Source organism: Ambystoma mexicanum, chromosome 9 (genome assembly GCF_040938575.1).
Source record: "Ambystoma mexicanum isolate Mex_15411 chromosome 9, UKY_AmexF1_1, whole genome shotgun sequence".
NCBI classification, from domain to species: domain Eukaryota; kingdom Metazoa; phylum Chordata; class Amphibia; order Caudata; family Ambystomatidae; genus Ambystoma; species Ambystoma mexicanum.
This window is the reverse complement of record NC_090931.1, coordinates 649,946,762-649,965,392: the sequence shown is the minus strand read 5'-3', so window position 1 is coordinate 649,965,392 and position 18,631 is coordinate 649,946,762. Positions and strand designations below refer to the sequence as shown.

At 47.2% G+C, this 18,631-nt stretch overlaps 1 protein-coding gene across 2 annotated transcripts in view; it reads left to right on the top strand.

Annotated features, from left to right (window-relative positions):
* The window catches only part of SERPINF2 (serpin family F member 2), a 236,873-nt gene that overhangs the window by 110,484 nt on the left and 107,758 nt on the right, over nt 1-18,631 (top strand). For both annotated transcript variants that reach the window (XM_069615370.1, XM_069615369.1), the window contains exon 2: nt 8,087-8,153. In XM_069615370.1, coding sequence (XP_069471471.1) covers nt 8,091-8,153 — 63 coding nt within the window. In that variant the 5' untranslated portion in view covers nt 8,087-8,090. The remainder of the gene's footprint in view (nt 1-8,086; nt 8,154-18,631) is intronic.

Below are 18,631 nucleotides of genomic sequence, written 5' to 3'. Positions count from 1 at the left end.
TAATGGCACTTCTGTTTCATGGCCTCGAGGGTGCAGGCTGAGCAATATAGATCCATAATCGACTCCTTTGAAACTTGGGGTTGTTGGGGGTGCTAACACAACACAATTAAAAATACACCGTTGCCATTACCCACTGCACAGCTAGTTTGAAGAGAGTCTAGCCGCACATGCACATCGCGCATCACGCACCTGTGATGGTAAGCAGGCAGCACACCACAGTCTGTCAGCAGCAGTACAGAGTACTTCCTTACTAGTTAGTAGTTGACTCCGGGTCTCTCAGGCACCACTAACTACACTCACTCTGACAGAGTCGATGAGACGGCCTCGTAGCTGGCAGTGGGTAGCGCAGTGGCATGTCCGGTGGAGCTGTGGGCTGGCTGGCATGGCTCAAACCGAGACACACTTGCGCCGAGTAGTCGTCGACGAGTCAGATGGCACGGGTGGCCACCGCGGTCCCGGACCAGCTGGGCAGGGAGGTGAAGTGCAGGCTTGCAGTCAGTCAGTACACTGACTGTAGGAGGCAGGCTGGGCTTGGAGTGCTGCAGGGGCTGCTGGCAGACACAGACTCAGACGGAGTGTGTGTGGTGTGGCGTGCCGGTACAGAGCTCTCTGGTCCAAAGGGATACGCTGCACTGTATGTGATGGGAAGGATATTTGCTACATTTTATAGCAAATGTCTGTGCCTGGCAACCGACTAACAGTTGCACGTGTCGCAGCAGCAGCTCCCGATAGTTTGGAGACTCTAGTCTGCAGGCAGGCCTGAGTCGTGCTGGCCCCGGGGACTGTGGAGAAATGGAAACTGCTAAGTGCAGTCAGTAGCAGAGTGTTATATCGCACCATAGTGTGATTTTAATTTGTGCACATGAGAGCATAAGGCTGGCTGCATGCATGCATGGGCACCTGCACCCAGCCTCCACCCTCCCAGCCAGCGCAGCCAGGCCCGGCACCCTAACATCACTCACTCTCTCCCTGGCACCTGCATGATAATGATGATACAATTTCCCCGACATGTCCATTTTGCAAATGGATGGGTCCGGGTGGATCATGATCATCCCGCAGGCTCTGGCTTGCAGTTGCAGGATTGACACAGGAGGGTGGGGTGGATAATTGTGGAGGAAGCAAGAAACTGTAACTTACTGTAACTGATACGGTCTGTGTCACTCTGGGACTTCAATCAGCGGGCCACCACCAGCGTCCGCCTCCGCGCCCCTGATGGCACTGCCTCCGGGTTCCACCATGCTGCTGCAGTCCCTGTGCACCGTGTCCGATGACCCAAATGTGTGAGTGTTTGTGCGTGTGGTGAGTGCGTGCCAGGGCCAGCGCATTGAAATTAATGTGGCCTGCACAGGAAGCCAAGGGGGCTAGGAGGACACCAAGGTGAAGCAGGGGGTCGACATCACCCCTTGCCACCCCTCCCCCCGGAGGGTGGTACTTGTGACAATTCAAGTGCAGGGCTTTTAACTCTGTGCCTTAGTCAGTCCACTCCCTCCAAACCCCCTTCCTGTTCTGAGTCTGTCCTCCTCAGAGGCCCGCTGATAGTTGGATAATTAACGAGAGGGACAATACCCTGCTCTCTAGAATTATTCCCAATGCCCTGCCTTACCCCGGCAGAGCCATTGGGACAATTCTGACTGCGGGCATATGATCTGATTGTAATTAACTAACCTAATGGTGGATGGGGATCAAAGAGGAGGGGAGAGAAGAGGTCTAGAATGTGTCATCCTTGCAGTCACAACCAGTTGGCACGCTCCAGAATTGATCGTATTTTCAGCCATTTCCATTGTCCACATTCTCCCAACCCCTAAACTCCAAAAACTGCTACCTTGAACAATGTGCAGGTGCCCTTTGCCCACTTTTAAGCTTAAAGTACTCTTTAAGCCGGTCTGTGTGTGTCATGGTTTCAACCATCTACACTTTAGACCAGTGGGCGGGAGCGGTGCTACTCTAATTTAAATTATTTTATTCTTAAGTTTTACTGTTCCTATACTTTTATTTTTAAAAAAAACCGTTCTGGAATGTTTGTTTTTTAAAATAAGTGTTGGAAGAAGTTGAAACTTGCTCTTTAGTTCCCTGTACTGAACGTTCCCTTTAGCAGCAGGCATGTGTTTGGGGGGTTGTATTGTGCACGAGAGGGGGCGTGGCTATGGGTATTGTGTGGAGCGGGGGCATGCCATTAGGGAATATAGTACAGATTTTCCACACATTCGTTACAGAAAGTCATGATTCTATTAAAGACTCGGAGGCGAAAGATTATGCTCTGACTTCTCTTTACTAACTCGAGCAGCAACAATAATAAACCAACAATCATGGAAAACAATAGGAGAAAACTACAAATCCCAGCAAAACCCAATATATTTGTAGTTCGTTTTCCATAGGTTGTAATAAACACGTGATCTTCTCCAATCAGCATCACGTCTCCCTTATAACATGTAATAACTCCAAGTCCTTCCTCTTTCTTTCGCTGGACTAATAAACTTGCGCCCCAACCGGTAGACAACTTAATCCCCCTTATAATCTTCTCAAGGCGTCGCTTTCTGCTCTGTCCCTGAAACAAATATAAGCCATTACCAATCTCATTGCGAACGGGTGGGCAATCGCATAACAATAACATTATCCTCACACATACAATATTGCATTATTTACAAATATGACATCATTATTTGTATAACAGCAATTGAAATTGGGTGGAATAATCTTTCGCCTCCGAGTCTTTAATAGAATCATGACTTTCTGTAACGAATGTGTGGAAAATCTGTATTCTATGTCAAGACTCGGAGGCTCAAATTATGCTCGTTTAAAGCTTACCTACCACCAACGACGCTACTTGCTCTACTGGTCTAAAGTAGAAATTCTTAAACGTCTCCTCATTAGACCAGTCTGCCGCCTTTAGAATATCTTCCAGGCGAGCTCCTGCCAAGAAAGCCGATGATGCCATAGCTCCTCGTGTAGAATGTGCGCCGAACTGCTTTACATCTAGCCCTGCTTTGGCCATGCACCACCTGACCCATCTCAACAAGGTGGCTGACGCTACTGCTCTAAAAGGTTTCCTAATCGCTATCAACAACTGACTCTCTCCCGCAGGTCTCACCTCATTAGCTTTTTGTTCATACACTTCCAAGCATCTAACTGGACACAATTTAGGTTTGCCCAGAAAAGCCATGTACTCAACAGACGTAATATTTGTCTTTGTTCTCCTCTCTATGTAAAATATTACCCCTGAAGGTGAAAAGGATTTCCTAGTTACTTCTAAAGCCTTCACATCAGATACTCTCTTACAAGAAATAAGACACAAAAGGGTAGTTAACTTGGCCCACAACGCCTTCCGGGACAAGAACTCGTTGTCCGGCCAATCCTCAAACATTTTCAACACTATACTCGCATCCCATAAACGAGAGTATCTAGGAGCGGGAGGTCTCATGCATCTGATGCCTTTCAGAAGCTTACATACTAGAGGATGTTCACCTACCGGCTTATTCTCAATGTACACATGACCTGCTGAAATCGCTGATCTATTATTGTTAATGGTCCTGCAAGCCGTCGCCAGCGCTGCTAAAAAAATTCTCTGTGTACTACATCTGTATGTACGGGATAAACCTGTCTCTCCAGACACCAATCACTCCATCTATTCCATGCCACTCTATATGCCTTCCCCGTAGCCGGAGCCCATGACTCCCTGATGAACTCCTGAGCTGTGCCTGAAAGTCCTGGCTTAGACCAATTTTTCCTGAAATCGCCCAAGCTATGAGACTCTAGCTCCCTGACCTGACCAATGGATGAATCTCTCCTGCCGGATTTACCAATATATCCTTCCTGTCTGGCAAACGAATAGGAGCTTCGAACGACAACTCCAGAAGATCTGGAAACCAAGCCTGACCTCTCCAGTTTGGTGTTATCAAAATCACTGTGGCTAATTGACGCCTGACTTGCACTACTGCGCGCGCTATCATGGCGAACGGGGGAAATGCATTCTCTTGCTGGTCCCCAGACCTGGAGAAATGCATCTGTCGCTGTCGCTTCCGGATCCGGCCTCCAACTGTAAAACCTGGAGATCTTCTTGTTCAACCTGGAAGCGAACAGATCCGTCTGGCACTGACCCCTGCGACGCATTATCTCCTGGAATACTGAGTCGTCCAGCTGCCAATCGCTGGAGTCCCTCATCTATCTCGAGTTCCAATCTGCTACCAGATTGAGCTCCCCAGGCAAGTGTTCCGCTCTCACTTATTCCCTTCTGGAGGCATATCTGCCAAAACTCTTTGGCCATCTCCGTCAGCCTCTGCGATCTCGTTCCGCCCAGTCGATTTATATATCCGACTGCTGAAACGTTGTCCATTTTCAACAGAATGGCCGTTTTCGCTCCTTCCCATGTCCAGCACTGAATCGCGAAGGAGCCCGCCAGAAGCTCCAGGCAATTGATGTGGATTGATGATGACAGACAACCTACAAGTCTCGCTATTTCCCTCAATGAAACCTCTTGCTTCGTCATCATCCCCCTGATCTCCTTCTTGACTGAGTTCACTTTGACCAACGGGAGCTTGAGAATGCCCTGAGTCGTCTCTAAGCTGAACCCCAGAAATTCCATCTCCTGGGCTGGCTCTAACTCCGATTTTTCCCAGTTTATCAGAAATCCTAGCTGCTGCAGTAACACCGTGGCCAGCTGAACCTGTCGTACTAGAACTCCTTTGTCCTGGCACATTAGACATATGTCGTCCAGGTAAATAATCAGCCCGATTCCCCCTGCTCTCTCAGGTATGCCATCACTGGTCTCAATAGCTTGGTGAAACACCTTGGCGCTGACGCCAACCCAAACGGAAGACATTTGAACTCCCATTTACGTCCTTTCCATAAAAACTGCAGATGTTTTGTCTGCTCTGAATTGGAATCGTTAGGTACGCATCTCTGAGGTCTATCCTTGCTAACCAGTCTCCCTGTTGAAGAACATCCCTTAGAAGATGGATCCCTTCCATCTTGAAGTGCCTGTACACTAGAAAGTAATTCAAACCCCTCAGGTTTATCACTGGTCTTAACTTGTTTTTCCTTTTCACCAAAAACAGATTGCTTACGAAACCCCCTGGACCTTTTGAGGCTGGACCTATTGCATTCTTTACCCTTAGTAACTCTACTTCCTTGTCTAAAAGTTCCTCATCTTCTTTGCTGAACTTTATCTGCCTCTGCAACACTTCCTGATATGGCTCTTGCCAAAACTCTAACTGAAATCCTCTCACGGTCTGTCTTAACCAAGCGTCTGAGGACAACTCCTCCAATATTTCGACATGCAATCGCACTCTTCCCTCCTGCTGGAGGAATACTCACATCTGACCTTTTTATAATTTCCACGTCTCTCACCTGAATTATTCTGGGGCTGTTGGCTGCCATTGTTCCTCCAACCTCCACCCCTGCCTCTTCCACTGGAAGGGAAGAAGGGGTTGGATCTCCGGTCTTCCTGCTTCCAAGAAGCTCTGTCTTTGTAGGAGCCTCTATACTAACGGCTGGACGAGCGGCCCCTTCCTCCTCCAGCCCTGTTGAAAATTCTTCGGCCGAAAATCTTCTTCAGCGAAGATTGGGCCCTATCCATCGAGACATATATGCTGGCGAATTTCGCCATGTCCTTAATGAATAGGTCCCCAAAGAGCTTGCCCTTTGCTGCTGTCGCTTGTTCGGATGTCGCCATCTCCCCAAGTCTGGAATCCAATTTCATTAGGATAGACCACCTTCTTTCGGTGGCTAACGCCGTATTTGCGTTACCGAGCAGGCAGAGGATCCTCTGAGCCCAGCCAGCTACAATGTCCGGGTCCATGGGCTCTTTCTTGGCCTTCGCCTCCTCCGCCAGCTGCCAGATCCTTGTAACCGGCCCTAGCATGTCCAGCAACTTATCCTGACAGGACCGCCAGGACCTGTCGATGCCCCTCTTTACGTCCCTGCCGAACCGGCCCAGGAACGTCAGGATTCTCATCGATTTCAGGGGTCTCCGCTACCCCGTCCGGAACCCTGGGTCTTGGACACTCTGACCTCAATTTGGATCTTGCCTGTTTACTCAGCGGCACCCACAAGCGTCGTCTGATGTACTCCGCGATCTTCTCCGGAGGGTCCCATTCATTGGACCTAGGATGAATAAGGTAATCAGGATCAAACTCATCCTTGAGAGGATCCTCCTCCTTCCCTCCTGCCTTTCTTTTTAGGCTGGCTTTCATCCTCTTCAGGGGAGTTTTGGTCTTCTGATGAGGTGTAATCCTCAGATCTAGAACTGCTCTTGCAGTAGTTGTCATCCGACTCGCTTGAGCTAGTGCCACGCCTTTTGCAAGATCTCGCCTTCCTTTTCCCCGATCTGAGGGGTGAACCCGGGGGGTCTGGGCACTACGGTCCCTGCGGATCTTACGTTTGCTTCCCCCGGTCTTCTTGCGAGCCTTGCCCTGGGACAAAGCTGCCAGGCTTCGCAAAATGCCCCTCTCTTCTCGGGGCTTCTCGGCACTCTGCATCCTCTGGACTGCCTCACTCATACGCAGCCCACTGACATGAGGACCTTCGGAATCGTCGGTGTAATCACTCATATTAGTAAAGGCTTAGTAGCATTATAGAAGTGCCTTTTGGGCTGCTCCCGTCACAATAAATGTATTTTTGTAGCTAGGCGAGTCTCTGCACCAATGGCAGTCTTGCCTGGGACTGAGCCCGTCAATAAGATTCCACAATCTTTCAATACCTCCTCCCCAGCAGGCAGAATGATGAGGGGTCAATGTGCTTTTTTCACTTGGATTACACAGTTTCAGGCTTCAAAACGGATTTTCCTGCCTGCGATACCAGTATTCGCCACTAGGTGGCACCCGCGGCTAATGAAACCAGCTGGTGCCTTCCTACTGCAATAACAGACCCGCGCTCAGGGCAACGATGCTTTTGCGAGCTTAAAAGCTCAGAATGTTGATATAAATCTTTCCGTGATTCCCAACGCATCTTTCCTCTTCAAACGCAAGTTTGCAATGGCGACGGAACTCCAGGAGTCCCGTAGCGAACTTTCGTGTCTACAGTGCCTCCTAACGAGGGAACTGACGCCAGAACGAAAGTCCCGTCACGTCTTCCCTGCGGATGTATTCCGCCAACAACCCTGAGCGCTGAAAGCCTAGCTATGCTTGCGTGCGTGCTGTGCATTCATAACAAAGACAATACATAACACAATTTAAATCATTAGTAATATACAAGTAAATAAAGGACACTTATGGCTGCTCGAGCAGCAAAGAAAGAGGAAGGACTTTGGAGTTATTACATGTTATAAGGGAGCAGTGATGCTGATTGGAGAAGATCACGTGTTTATTACAACCTATGGAAAACGAACTACAAATATGTTGGGTTTTGCTGGGATTTGTAGTTTTCTCCTATTGTTTTCCATGATTGTTGCTTTATTATTGTTGCTGCTCGAGTTAGTAAAGAGAAGTCGGAGCATAATCTGAGCCTCCAAGTCTTGACATAGAATTCCACTACTTCTTTTCGTACACTTCGACCACAGGTTTAGACCCCAGGACCGGACATAGACTGTGAAAAAAATGATGTGACCCATTTCTTGTTCTTGTGCCCGGTCATGTGACTACACAAGAGCTAGAAATGTTTCCCCCAGTAGTGTTAACCCCACACGTCCAGGCTACATTCTAGTTTGCTTTCAGCAGAGCTCCTCGTGGGCAATAGAAAAGCTTCCCTCAGCTTGTGCAACGTGTACCTCCTGAGCTTGTGTTTTGGTACTTCATCTGGAGGAAGACGATCTCTGTGAGGGCGTAGAGGCTCCACCCTTCGCTACAGCCAGGCCATTCACCCATGTTCATATGCACTGCATACACCCAATTGAAAAGAAGCTGGGAGATTATGGAGGACAGTGAACAGAAAATGTCTTCCCTCCGTGTTGAGCTGCATTGAAACGAAAGGGCAAAATCTACACAGCATGTGGCATGGCACACGTGTCTCCTGCCATCAGTGTGGGGGTCAGATAAGACCATAGTCGTCGTCTGTTTTTTTTTTTTTAACACCTCCTTGTAGTATAAGCTCGGGTGTTCTGTTTTGCTTCTGTATTCCAGTGCCATGGACTCAATCACTGTGTCTTCTGTTTCAGAGCAATGGAGAAGTCCTTCCTCGTCCTGCTGCTGCTCTTTGTGTCTGGCATGCACAGTCCGTCGGGGGTAAGTTACCACATACATAGGACAAAGCAATGTTACCTCCATCCAATGGACGTGATTATGGGAGAATGGTCAAAACAAACAGAGAAATCTCACATCAAGCCATGGGGGGGTGGTGGGGGAGGGTTGCGGATGGAATGCGTGCCAAGTCAAAGAGCCCCCACCCCCCCTTCCACCAGGATACCGGGGCCAATGTTAAAAGGGAGGCTAGGTGCATTCACAGCTTTAAGTGGGCTGGGGCTCACTGAGCCCCGTTACACTCCAAAAACTGTTAGTCAGGGTGCTGATGGGGCTCCCCAAGTACTACAAGCATCCAGAGAAATCTTATGTCAGCGCATTCCTTATGTGGTAGAGAAGCAGCGTGCTGATGGGGCAGCCAGAACTTGACACCCCTGGGGATATCCAAACAAATCCAAAATAACATTTTTAAAGAAACTTTTTTAATCGAAAAATTACTTTTAACATATGGGAGTAGGCGGGCCCGGACTGGCCTATAGGGCAATAGGCCCTTGGCCAAATCAAAAATGCAAAATGCTGGTGTGGGCCAAAGTGGACCACTTTTTTTTGAGCGATGTGGGCCAGTTTGTTACTTCACTCTGCAGCTAGTAGTTCTGACCAGTGTTGCTAAATAAATATTCTTTAAAATGCACAATTTGCCTCACATTTTATCAAAAAACTCCCCTTTGGGTACTACTCGGTCTGTCACAAAAGGCATGAATTGCCATTTGCAACTGTCGACCCTGGGCTGGGGGGGGGGTGAGGAGGGGGTTTGGCTGGGGGTATAAACAAAGGAAATACGGGGGGGGGTTTGGGGATCCTCCAAATGAAACATATGTTTAATAAAAACATGTTTTTGTTATTATTTCATTCGTTAATATCTTAATGGGACTTCCCCCGCCCCCCCCCCCCCCCCAAACGTACATCATTTGGGCAAAAGTTTGCAGGCTCCAATCCCTGCCACAAACATTTCATATATTAGAATGTTTATTATTTTCCCAACATGAACTTTGATTTTATGCAAAACGCCAAGTGCCATGTGTTCTCCCTCCTCCCCCATTCTCACGGGTGCTGCAGAGTGATACCAGAAGGAACACCTGTACTGCTTTAAAACACGTTTTCCACCTCTCGGTCTAAGGAGAACACTATCAGTATTTATGAGCAGCACACAGAACATTAATAGTTTTTGGAGACAGTTTGGTTTGTAGGATTTAGGAGGCTGGTATCTTGAGGGTTGGATCTCGGGTCTTCTGTTATGGAGGAGGGAGGACACGATATGCTGCTTATTTAAAGACCTCTGCAGCAGAAGGCTCATTTGTTCTTTTAGCACGGAGTGAGGCCATGCCAAAGAGCTCAGGATCAGAGTTGACTGAACTCTGAAGAGGTTCATGGAGTTGGCTATTTCATACAGTGCTGGAAACTGGCCCAATTTACTGGGGGGGGGGGGACCCCGCTCTTTCGCAAGCAGGCGAAAGGGGTTGAGATGTGGGAGGGTCTGGGGGGAGCTAAGTGTTGAATTATATGCATGCTTGAATCTAGGGTACTGGCCAATTTGCATAAAAACAAAGTGCATTTTGGGACCTTAAGAATGACAATCTACAAGGAACAGCGCTCTGGCAAGATGCGCTCTGGCTTGTTCCAGACCAATTCCTCCCCTGAATATCAGAAGACTCGGTTTGGGAACTTCGTCGTGCTTTCGATCTACGAGGAAGAAGCAGGGAGTAGCGAGAATCCCTCCCCACCCAAGAGGCTCAATATACACATCCTTCAAGTCATTCAGAAAGCAACTCCTTAATGACCGACATGAAAAAGAACAGCAGCATAATGAGGATCGGGAAGACTGGGCCCCAACGCAGCGGTCTAGTTGTTGGCAAATGAGTAGGAAAACCGTAAAGTTCAAATACGGTCCAGCTGCAGCTGATTATGAGAAGGAGAGAGGGGAAATGCAGATGTCGAACTGCCTCATAACCCATAATACCGCAAAACACCACGATGACGGCAAGCGCCCTGGCAGGCAACCTGAAGGTAAATCCTTCTTGTACTATTGGTTCTTCTGCATCTATTAACATTCTGCATTTTATCTCATTTCATCAGGTAACATGTCCGTGTGAATTCAAAACCATATTGAGCATCCAAACAGGACACGCATTCACAAACGAGCGCTGTCTTTTGGTGCCTAACAATTAGGCCTTATGACCCAACTCCCTCAACTATACTAGGAAGTCTACATTGGTGCTATTTGTCCTCCTACACTTCGTCGCATGTGCTCTCATGGGTGATTCAGGGCCGGCTGAAGAGTTCAGGGATAAGTTAACACTTGAGGGTGTCTGTTGCCAGCTTAAGCACATTTAAAGCAAGCGAGGCCTTTAGTTTGAGAAGATTGTGCCGGCATAGGAAAAAGGTGCGCACTCTTAGCTGTTCATCGCAGCGGGGTTAGTAGCTAGAGATTATGACAGAACAAGCAGGCTGCAGAGGAGCTGTAACCATAAATGACCCCATAAGAGCTATTAAGCACACTGGGCCGGGTTTCGCTATTTACAGAGTTGGACTGGGGTATACAATTCTCGTGCTCCAACGAAAAAGTGGCCCACAGTTGTAAATGGCAATTCATTTCTCATTTGACAGACTGCTTGAATAGTACCCAAGGGTACACATTGGCCAAAAAAGTGGCCTACTTTGATTTTTAAAAAAGTAAAAATAACTGTTCCACACTAGCATTTTGCGTTTTTGGTTCGGGCATTGCCCTATAGGTCAGTTCAAGCCTGGTTGTTTACAGAATAAAGGTGATTTACTCCTGATTGAATTCCTTATCCCCTGTGCCAAAGAGATTTATTTACAAACCACATTTTATTGGAAACTTAACCAGAGGGAGTTTTATTTATAGTATGCAGAGTGGGTGCAAGCTAGACCACAGGAGACCATACTGGGTGACCAAGAGTATGTTTGCAGGGCCTCGTGGTGTACTGTTGGGGACAGGTGGACCTTGCCTAAGTCACCTACCCCTCCTTTAGGCCATCCCAGCACCATCTGGCAGTTTCCAGAGGCCTCCTCGTGGCAGCTGCGAGTTGGGTCTGACATCCCCCCACGCCTCGGAGGAACTCCTTGCAGTAAGGCTGGGAAAAGATCCGGTGAAACTCCCCAAATGCGGAACTTTGGGAAATGCATGTTAGGAAGTTCTACAGAATGGAATAGCACCAAAAGGTCTTCACTACATAGCGGGGCAATTCCCCCACAGCTTGTCATATATCGCATTACACAATAACCACAGACACCTTTGTAAAGTATTTGAAAACACAAGGTCGCAGTTTTATTTGGAGCAACATAAAATGGGACGGTCCCAGCCACATACTAAAGTAATGTAATATACATTTACAGGATGGCCTGTGTCATTCCCGGTCTGCCCCGGGGCACAAGTGGACATACGCTTCTGGTTCTGACTGGCAGTCGGTAAACATTCTCAAGACCACTGACGCCAGATGCTGTAGCCTAAACTGCCCTGGAGGGGGGGAGTCTGTGTCCATCACTTGGATTTGGCTCGAGCCCGGCCATTCCTGAACCGCTCACAGCCAAAACCGCAGCGTCACATCGCTGGCTAGGACCGCCCCGACAATCCGCATGCGACAGAAAAAGATAATTAAAAACCACTCTAAAAATACAATGCACAATACATATGGACAGATTATTAACCATTATTAACTCTTGAATGCCTGCACTTAACTTGGTCATGTGAACGCCTCACCAGTCACTGAACTACCTCCTAATACGGATCGCACCACTTCATACTGGAAAAATTCCTCAATTTCTCCCTCATTTAAAAACGTATGCTACCCAACATGGGGTGAGGGTGGGTGGGGCTGCTGGAAAAGAGACTGACCCACTGCAGCCCCCCCTCCCCCGGCTTATAAGCGTCCCCAAGTGCTTGCTACCAGACGTCAGGCCCTGTGGGACGCCTCTTTTGCCTCGAAGGGGAAGAAGAGTAGAGAATGACCACCCCCGGAAGGGGGGCAGCCAGAGGGGACAGCCCGCTGTGTAGGATGTCCCTCTAGCGCCCCCTCCGGGGGCCGGGCAGCCTCTGAAAGTAAGATGTTTTGCAAGGAAGCAGACATTTAGACCGAGCCAGCAACAATTATAGCGTCAAACTTTGCATCATTCACTCCTCCGCTTCGAAATGAAAACACATGGACGTTTGTTCTGTGAAAGAATGCAGGGGGGTGGCAGGGTGGGTACCGTCGAAAGAGGCAAGGGTGTCCGGTGGTGAGTGGCACAATGAGCGAATGTCGGAGGAGGTGGGGGTGTGGGATAGTGAAAGGGGTTAGCGATCAGTTGAAAGGTAGGAAATACAGCCTGGCGTGAGGAATGGGGTTGAATGACAGGGTGAGTGACCGGGAATGAAGGCAAAAGGGGCAGTGCTCTCTGCGTACAGTATTCCCTCCCGCCATGTCTTTCACTGGGTGGATTAATTTCCTCAAAACAGCAAACCGTTAAAATGGCAACATTACAAACCTGATCCTCCTGTTTTCTGTGTACTTTGACTGTAATTCAACCTCTGATGCAACCTGGCATTGATATATAACAAATGGGTTACAGTTAATACCTGTAGTTGCCATCGATTTGGGGATTCTCTGCGGTTAGGAGAATTGCTATTTTATTTTTAGTTTTGGCAAATTAGATGCTGCGTAAGTGCCACCAATGAACCAAACTATTGCATTGAAGTACAGCTAAGAGATATGGCATGTGAGGAGGAGGGACACAAAGGTTTTGGGTGTTTGGTTATTTACCCACCCATTGACTGCTTGTGGCCATTCTTATCCCTATGGCCATTCCCACCCACTGCCGGCCTCTCCCCACCGAAAAAAACACATTCTCCTGTAATCTCTTTAAGCTAGCTTTATCAAGTAGTGAAATCGAACTGTAGCAGGTTTTGATTGCAGTTGTAAATTCACTATTTGTGTAATAAAATGGCTTGCCCAAGTGTGCTTTAAGCTATTTGATTTATACCTGTTCCTTGCACCGGCATCCTGTGAAACGGGCATTGACAAAGCCAACAGTTTGGGCTTTTGTGGTTTAGTTATGGGAGAGGCATTTGCAAAGCACTGCTTTCATATGATATGGCATTTATAACGCGCCTATACCTGTGTTTCAAGGCGCGACGAGGCAAGGGAGGGGGGAACAGAGGGAAGACCGAGACAAGGATTCTACTAGGCCAGGTGACATTAGATTGCGCAAGTGCAGGGGAGGGGGAAGGGGAAAAGTGCGTGGGGCTTGGATGAGCTAATGGTTTTCCAGCTGTTGACCTGTTATTGCCAAGTAGGAATGTTCTGGCTATCCCCATGCATATACAAAAACCAGAATGTTGACTTTGTCAATGCTTGTTTAGATACTAATCTGCATGTGCATGCTCACTTATCACTCAGCTTCCCAATACATGGGAATTGGAATGATCCCTTTGCCCATCAGTAGAACAGCCTTGCTGGTCTTCAAATAGCACGTCCATGTTGACTGTGAATTTACCTGCTGCTGCCTGGTGATATGTGCATACAACAGCAGTGAATTACTGTAGCCATTTAACATTCCCTGGCATCTAATGTCACACAGTCGGGATCCCATTAAACCAGTTGTACCAGCAGCAAACCTATTTTACATATCCCCACTAACCTAACGCATGCCCCTTTCTTTGAGACCCGCCAAGAGTGCCTGGAGACCTTGCAAATAGCGGCAAGCTGCGGTATAAACCTCACATAGAACGGGGAAGTGACTGTGGATGATCGGAGTTCAAAGCTACACTACAAAGAACATGTTTTATGAAATTAGCAAAAAGCACATAAGACCATTTCCATATGATGTTAAAAATGTGAGAATATTAGACTTGTAAATGCAGGAGAATGAGGTCACAAACTACACTTACTACATGTGTGTCTGAACAGCTACATATGCGAGAATTCCTAATGGCCCTCCACACACAGAGAAAACAGTATGGGTGTGGTGGTAGATTCTAGAAGAGGGCAAATCACGCTTTATCTGACGGCAGGAGAGGCACTAAAGAAAAATATAAAGGCAATTACACGGACTATCATTTAATCCATCGATGACAAAGCTCCAGGACCTGATTCTGTACCTACACAATTCTATACATAAACACTTGGGCACAGTTTGATCTGCTATAATTTGTTGCGATTAGGAAAACAATGAAGACTAGGCTGGTACCCCCACATCTTGGATCAAGGCTGCTTTATTTCTACAATAAGGGGGTGAAAAAAGAACTGCATTGATGTAATTAATGATCATATGCAGGAGCTAAACCAACTCGGGAGATGCCTTCTTGGGATCAATGAGCTAATACAAAGAATCTAACAACGTGAGATGCAAACTAGAATTTTTTTGTCCACTACATATGAACCATTAATCTTTAAATGTGTTCCACAAGTGTCCTAATGCTCCCTTATCAGCCTTTTCCAACACAGTGCACAGGTATGTTTCTATGGCACCAGTTGACGTAAACTTGCTTCCAAATGAATCGATGCCTTTACTACCTGTACCTCACAAGTGGAGGTTACGTGGTTGTCACCCTATGTTAAACCACTTTCAGGAATAAATCAAACACAATATGGCAATCAACATATAATGCAAACAAAATCTAGTACCTACGTTTTAATTTGAATTGAGTCTTAAAAAGAAAACAGAAAATAATAGTGAATATTATCCACCCAAGGAAACATAATTCGGCTGGAGTGCTAACAAATGCAAACTACATACTAAAAATAATGCTTACATCTGTAGAAATATAGTGTGACTAACAAAATACATCAGCTCTAAATGAAAGGAAGATGCCGGTCCCCTGGTGTATGTCTAGTACTAAATCACAAAGACCAACTATCTAATTGGAAGCGGGCCACAGAATAGGTTTAGGGTCATTTGCTTTTACCGACATGGCGTTATCCTGTGATACCATTGTTGTCTCAGAGGCCCGCATCCTGGGAACTGGGGAAGTATGGGTGCCAGTGATGCCCTCTTGGCTGGTCTTTGCTTAAAAAAGGTCTCATGTCGCGGCAGGTGGTGAGAGATACGGATTGTAGTTTTAGTACTGCACTGACGGAGAATCACTACTTGAGTCTAAAAAGGTGATGCAGCGTCTGTTGGTTTGAGAGCGGCTGCTGGGATCTGTCGGTATTACGGGTCTCTAAATAGTTGGAGGCCAGATAAGTGTAAATTGCTTCAATCATAAATGTTCAGATATCTTTAGAGTGTCTTAATCTTTTTGGCGAGGGAGGCTGTCTTGAAATCATCAGAGTTTCTCGATGTCTCTCAACTGGGCTTCTGAAATGGCAGAATTTGACAGGGATATTTGTTCTTCTGCGTCAAGTTCCCTCTGCAGACCCGTACTGATGCGCTGAGCCGTCGATATATTGAGAACTATTAATCATGGCTACACTTTGTCGCAATATAACAAAACGTTTTTTGTACTCTTTATCCTCCTAGCAATAGGCAGGATTCATTGCAGACATCTAGTCCTGCCGGGACAATATTAGCCCTGAGGTACTCGCACAGGGAATGCCTGTGTAGCTTGGTTCTAAAAGAGGTTTTCTTTTGTTTCAACAGATCCTCACTGTTGGCCAAATTAGGTATGTTATGGCTGGTTCCAGTGTAAGGAACTCATGGTGGCAACAAGTAAGACGGACACAAGTGATCACAGTTGAAGGGTGTTTATTGAACAATGAATGCAACGTGGATAAACACCTAATCTAAACCTAAATCTAAGATGTGAGCAAGCGTCGACTATCAAATGGAAAAAGGCAGTCCTAGTGGCGTTGTGTCAAATAAAAAGGGCCTATACTAAGAAACCTATTGCCTAACCTTACAACTAGTACCAAAAGGAGTGTGGGATAGTTTTCATGAAAAATAAAGAAGTGTTCTCAAATAATGTTAGGATCTGGTACCTTGGGTCTCCCTTCCCCACGTTTTGGGCACGGGGCCAGGTGGGATCTTGGAGCGCAGCACACTCTCAAGCTTTCTCAGCACGAGCCAACAGTCCCATTCCAGATAGCATAGCCTACACTTGAGCTTTCTCAGCACGAGCTGACAGTTCCGCTTTCACCTCTCAGGGCCGTCGATGGTCAAGTCTTATTTCACTTGAAAGTCTCTTGCCTTCGAGGACCTGACGTGTTCAAATAACAAAAACAAATAAACGGTCTCTTTTCCATGGCCTTTGGCTGACTACTTTCACCCCTGGATTCTCCTCTTCTGGGTGCAAATCTCTAGAATTTTCCTTGGAGAGATCAGGACCTCGGATAGCTATGTTCTCTCACTTTTGAGGGTCCGTCGATTCCAAAATAAGGTAAAAACAAAGTTCCTTCAACAAAGGGAAGTTTGTATCTTTTACTTAGGGTGAGGATTCTTCACCCTTGGGTCCCCCTTTTCTGGGCACTGACAATTCTCAAGTGTTAACCACGGTTCCTGTAGGGTGAAGGCTCCACCAGTGGAGCCCCCCTCTCTGGGCGCTGACCATTCACTTATTGTTTTCCTCAATTTATGTCAGTTCTTTTTCTCAATGAACTTTCGGTGATGGCTTCACCCCTGGATCTGCCTCGGTCGGGCTCGGACCCCTTTTGACTGCCAGTACTTGGGAGATGGCTTCACTGCTGGATCTCCCTCGGTCGGGCTAGAACCGTTTTCAAATCGCAGCCTTCCTCCTCCGGGCTTACTATGGCTTTCTCTTCTCCTTAGCAGGAATTAGTTCCCTTGGTTTCTCAATGTCTTTTCAAAAAGTTCATAATGGACATCCCTTGTCTGGGTTCACTCTTGCCAATTTCTCATTCACTTTATTGTCAAATGTTCACGGGATTCACTTCCCTTACTTTTGCAGAGTTTGTAGATCAAAGCCTTTTGGTTGTAGAGTGATTGTGCTTAACCCTCAGTATGACCACTTTGACCTATTTCGGTGGCCCTCCTTTGGCATCTTGGTATCTGTAGTTTCTCTAAGATGAGGATCAACCAGAGTCTGTTAGCACCCATGTGGTGCTGGTTTTCCTCTGCATCTAGTCTCCCTTTAACAATTTTTACAGTTCTTTCACAGTTCATGGAATATGGTTCAGACTTGTCACTTTTCAATTCTCACTCAACACAGTCCGTTATCGGTTGACCCCTGGACTCACCGGCTGTGATGAACTGCTTGCCTTCTCTCTCTGGAGTCAAGGCCGGTACCACGGGTGCGTGAACTTCCCTTGCTCCTGTTTATCGGCGTAGGCTTGCCCCGTGTACCGTTACCAGCATCTGCAAGAAGCACATGTGCTATTGTTCGCGGTCGTAGGCTCTCTTCACCAAAGGTTCTGTGGGCCTGGGACAAAAAGGGCAAGGTCTTTTCTCTCCTCGCCACCCTCTCGATGTCTGCTGCCTTTCTCCTTCTCTTGAACTGCCGTGCCCGATTATCCGTCTCATCGCGTTGTCTGCCGTGCTCGCCTTGCTCAGCCTGTGCTCTTTTGCTCCACCTTTTATCCCTGCAGGGAAAGGAAAGGGTAGTCAGGTGTGTGTGATTCAGGTTAATTGGCTTTGGGATTAGTATTTTGTCTTTCATGGGGCAACAGTGTTCTGTTCCTGTTGAAAAAGGGAAGGGTTGGAGTGTCGGATTGTCCTAGGGGATATGATGGGGAAGGTTTGCACAATGGACGAGAATGACCGGGATGTAGAACGGAACATAGGGGATTGTGGGAACGGTAATAGTCTGTCATAGTAGACTTGGTTTTCGGAAGATGACAGAGGGACGGGATTGGTAGGGTTTGTGAAGCAAACGGGAATAACTGGGATTGTGAAATGAACGGTGGGGCTTATGGGAATCGTAGTGTTCTGTCAAAGCAATATACTGGGGTTTCGGGAAAGAATAATTAGAGGAGCGTGAAGAAGAATGGGAAAGGCAATGACTGAGTATTTGGGTAGGGAACAGACAAACGGGGATTCTGGAATGGATAATCTTTGGGTGTAAGCGGGTTTGAAATCTTAGGGGATTGTTTCTGTATGGAGGGGTCATTGGATCTAGGTAAAAAAGATTTAATGGGAGGAGGCGAGGCAGATGTGTTATAGCCTATAAAGGCCTCCGATATCATTTGCCTCTCCTTCTTCCCTTGCATAGTACTGCGTCTCACCTGGAGCATTCCCCTGTGCATAACCCCGGGTTCCCCTGCCCAGGTGATCCTCACCCAGCCATCCCCAGGGTAGGGATCCGAGAGCGCAAGCCCCTTCCTGGCCACTTGAAAAAGGTTTTCTCAAGGTTTACCTGGGAGAATACCCTCAACGTTTCTCACACTAGCTTGCTTGAATAAAGAGGGACCTCCGAAATGTTAGTCTGACAAACTGAGGGTAGCATTTTCTGACATAAAAGTGAATGAAGAAAAAAATCAAAGCAGCAATGTCTATATGAGAACCCAACCTGACCAGATGAAAATTAACTAAGGAAGTGACCAGTGACTAACGAGTACGTGAAAAATCAAGACACC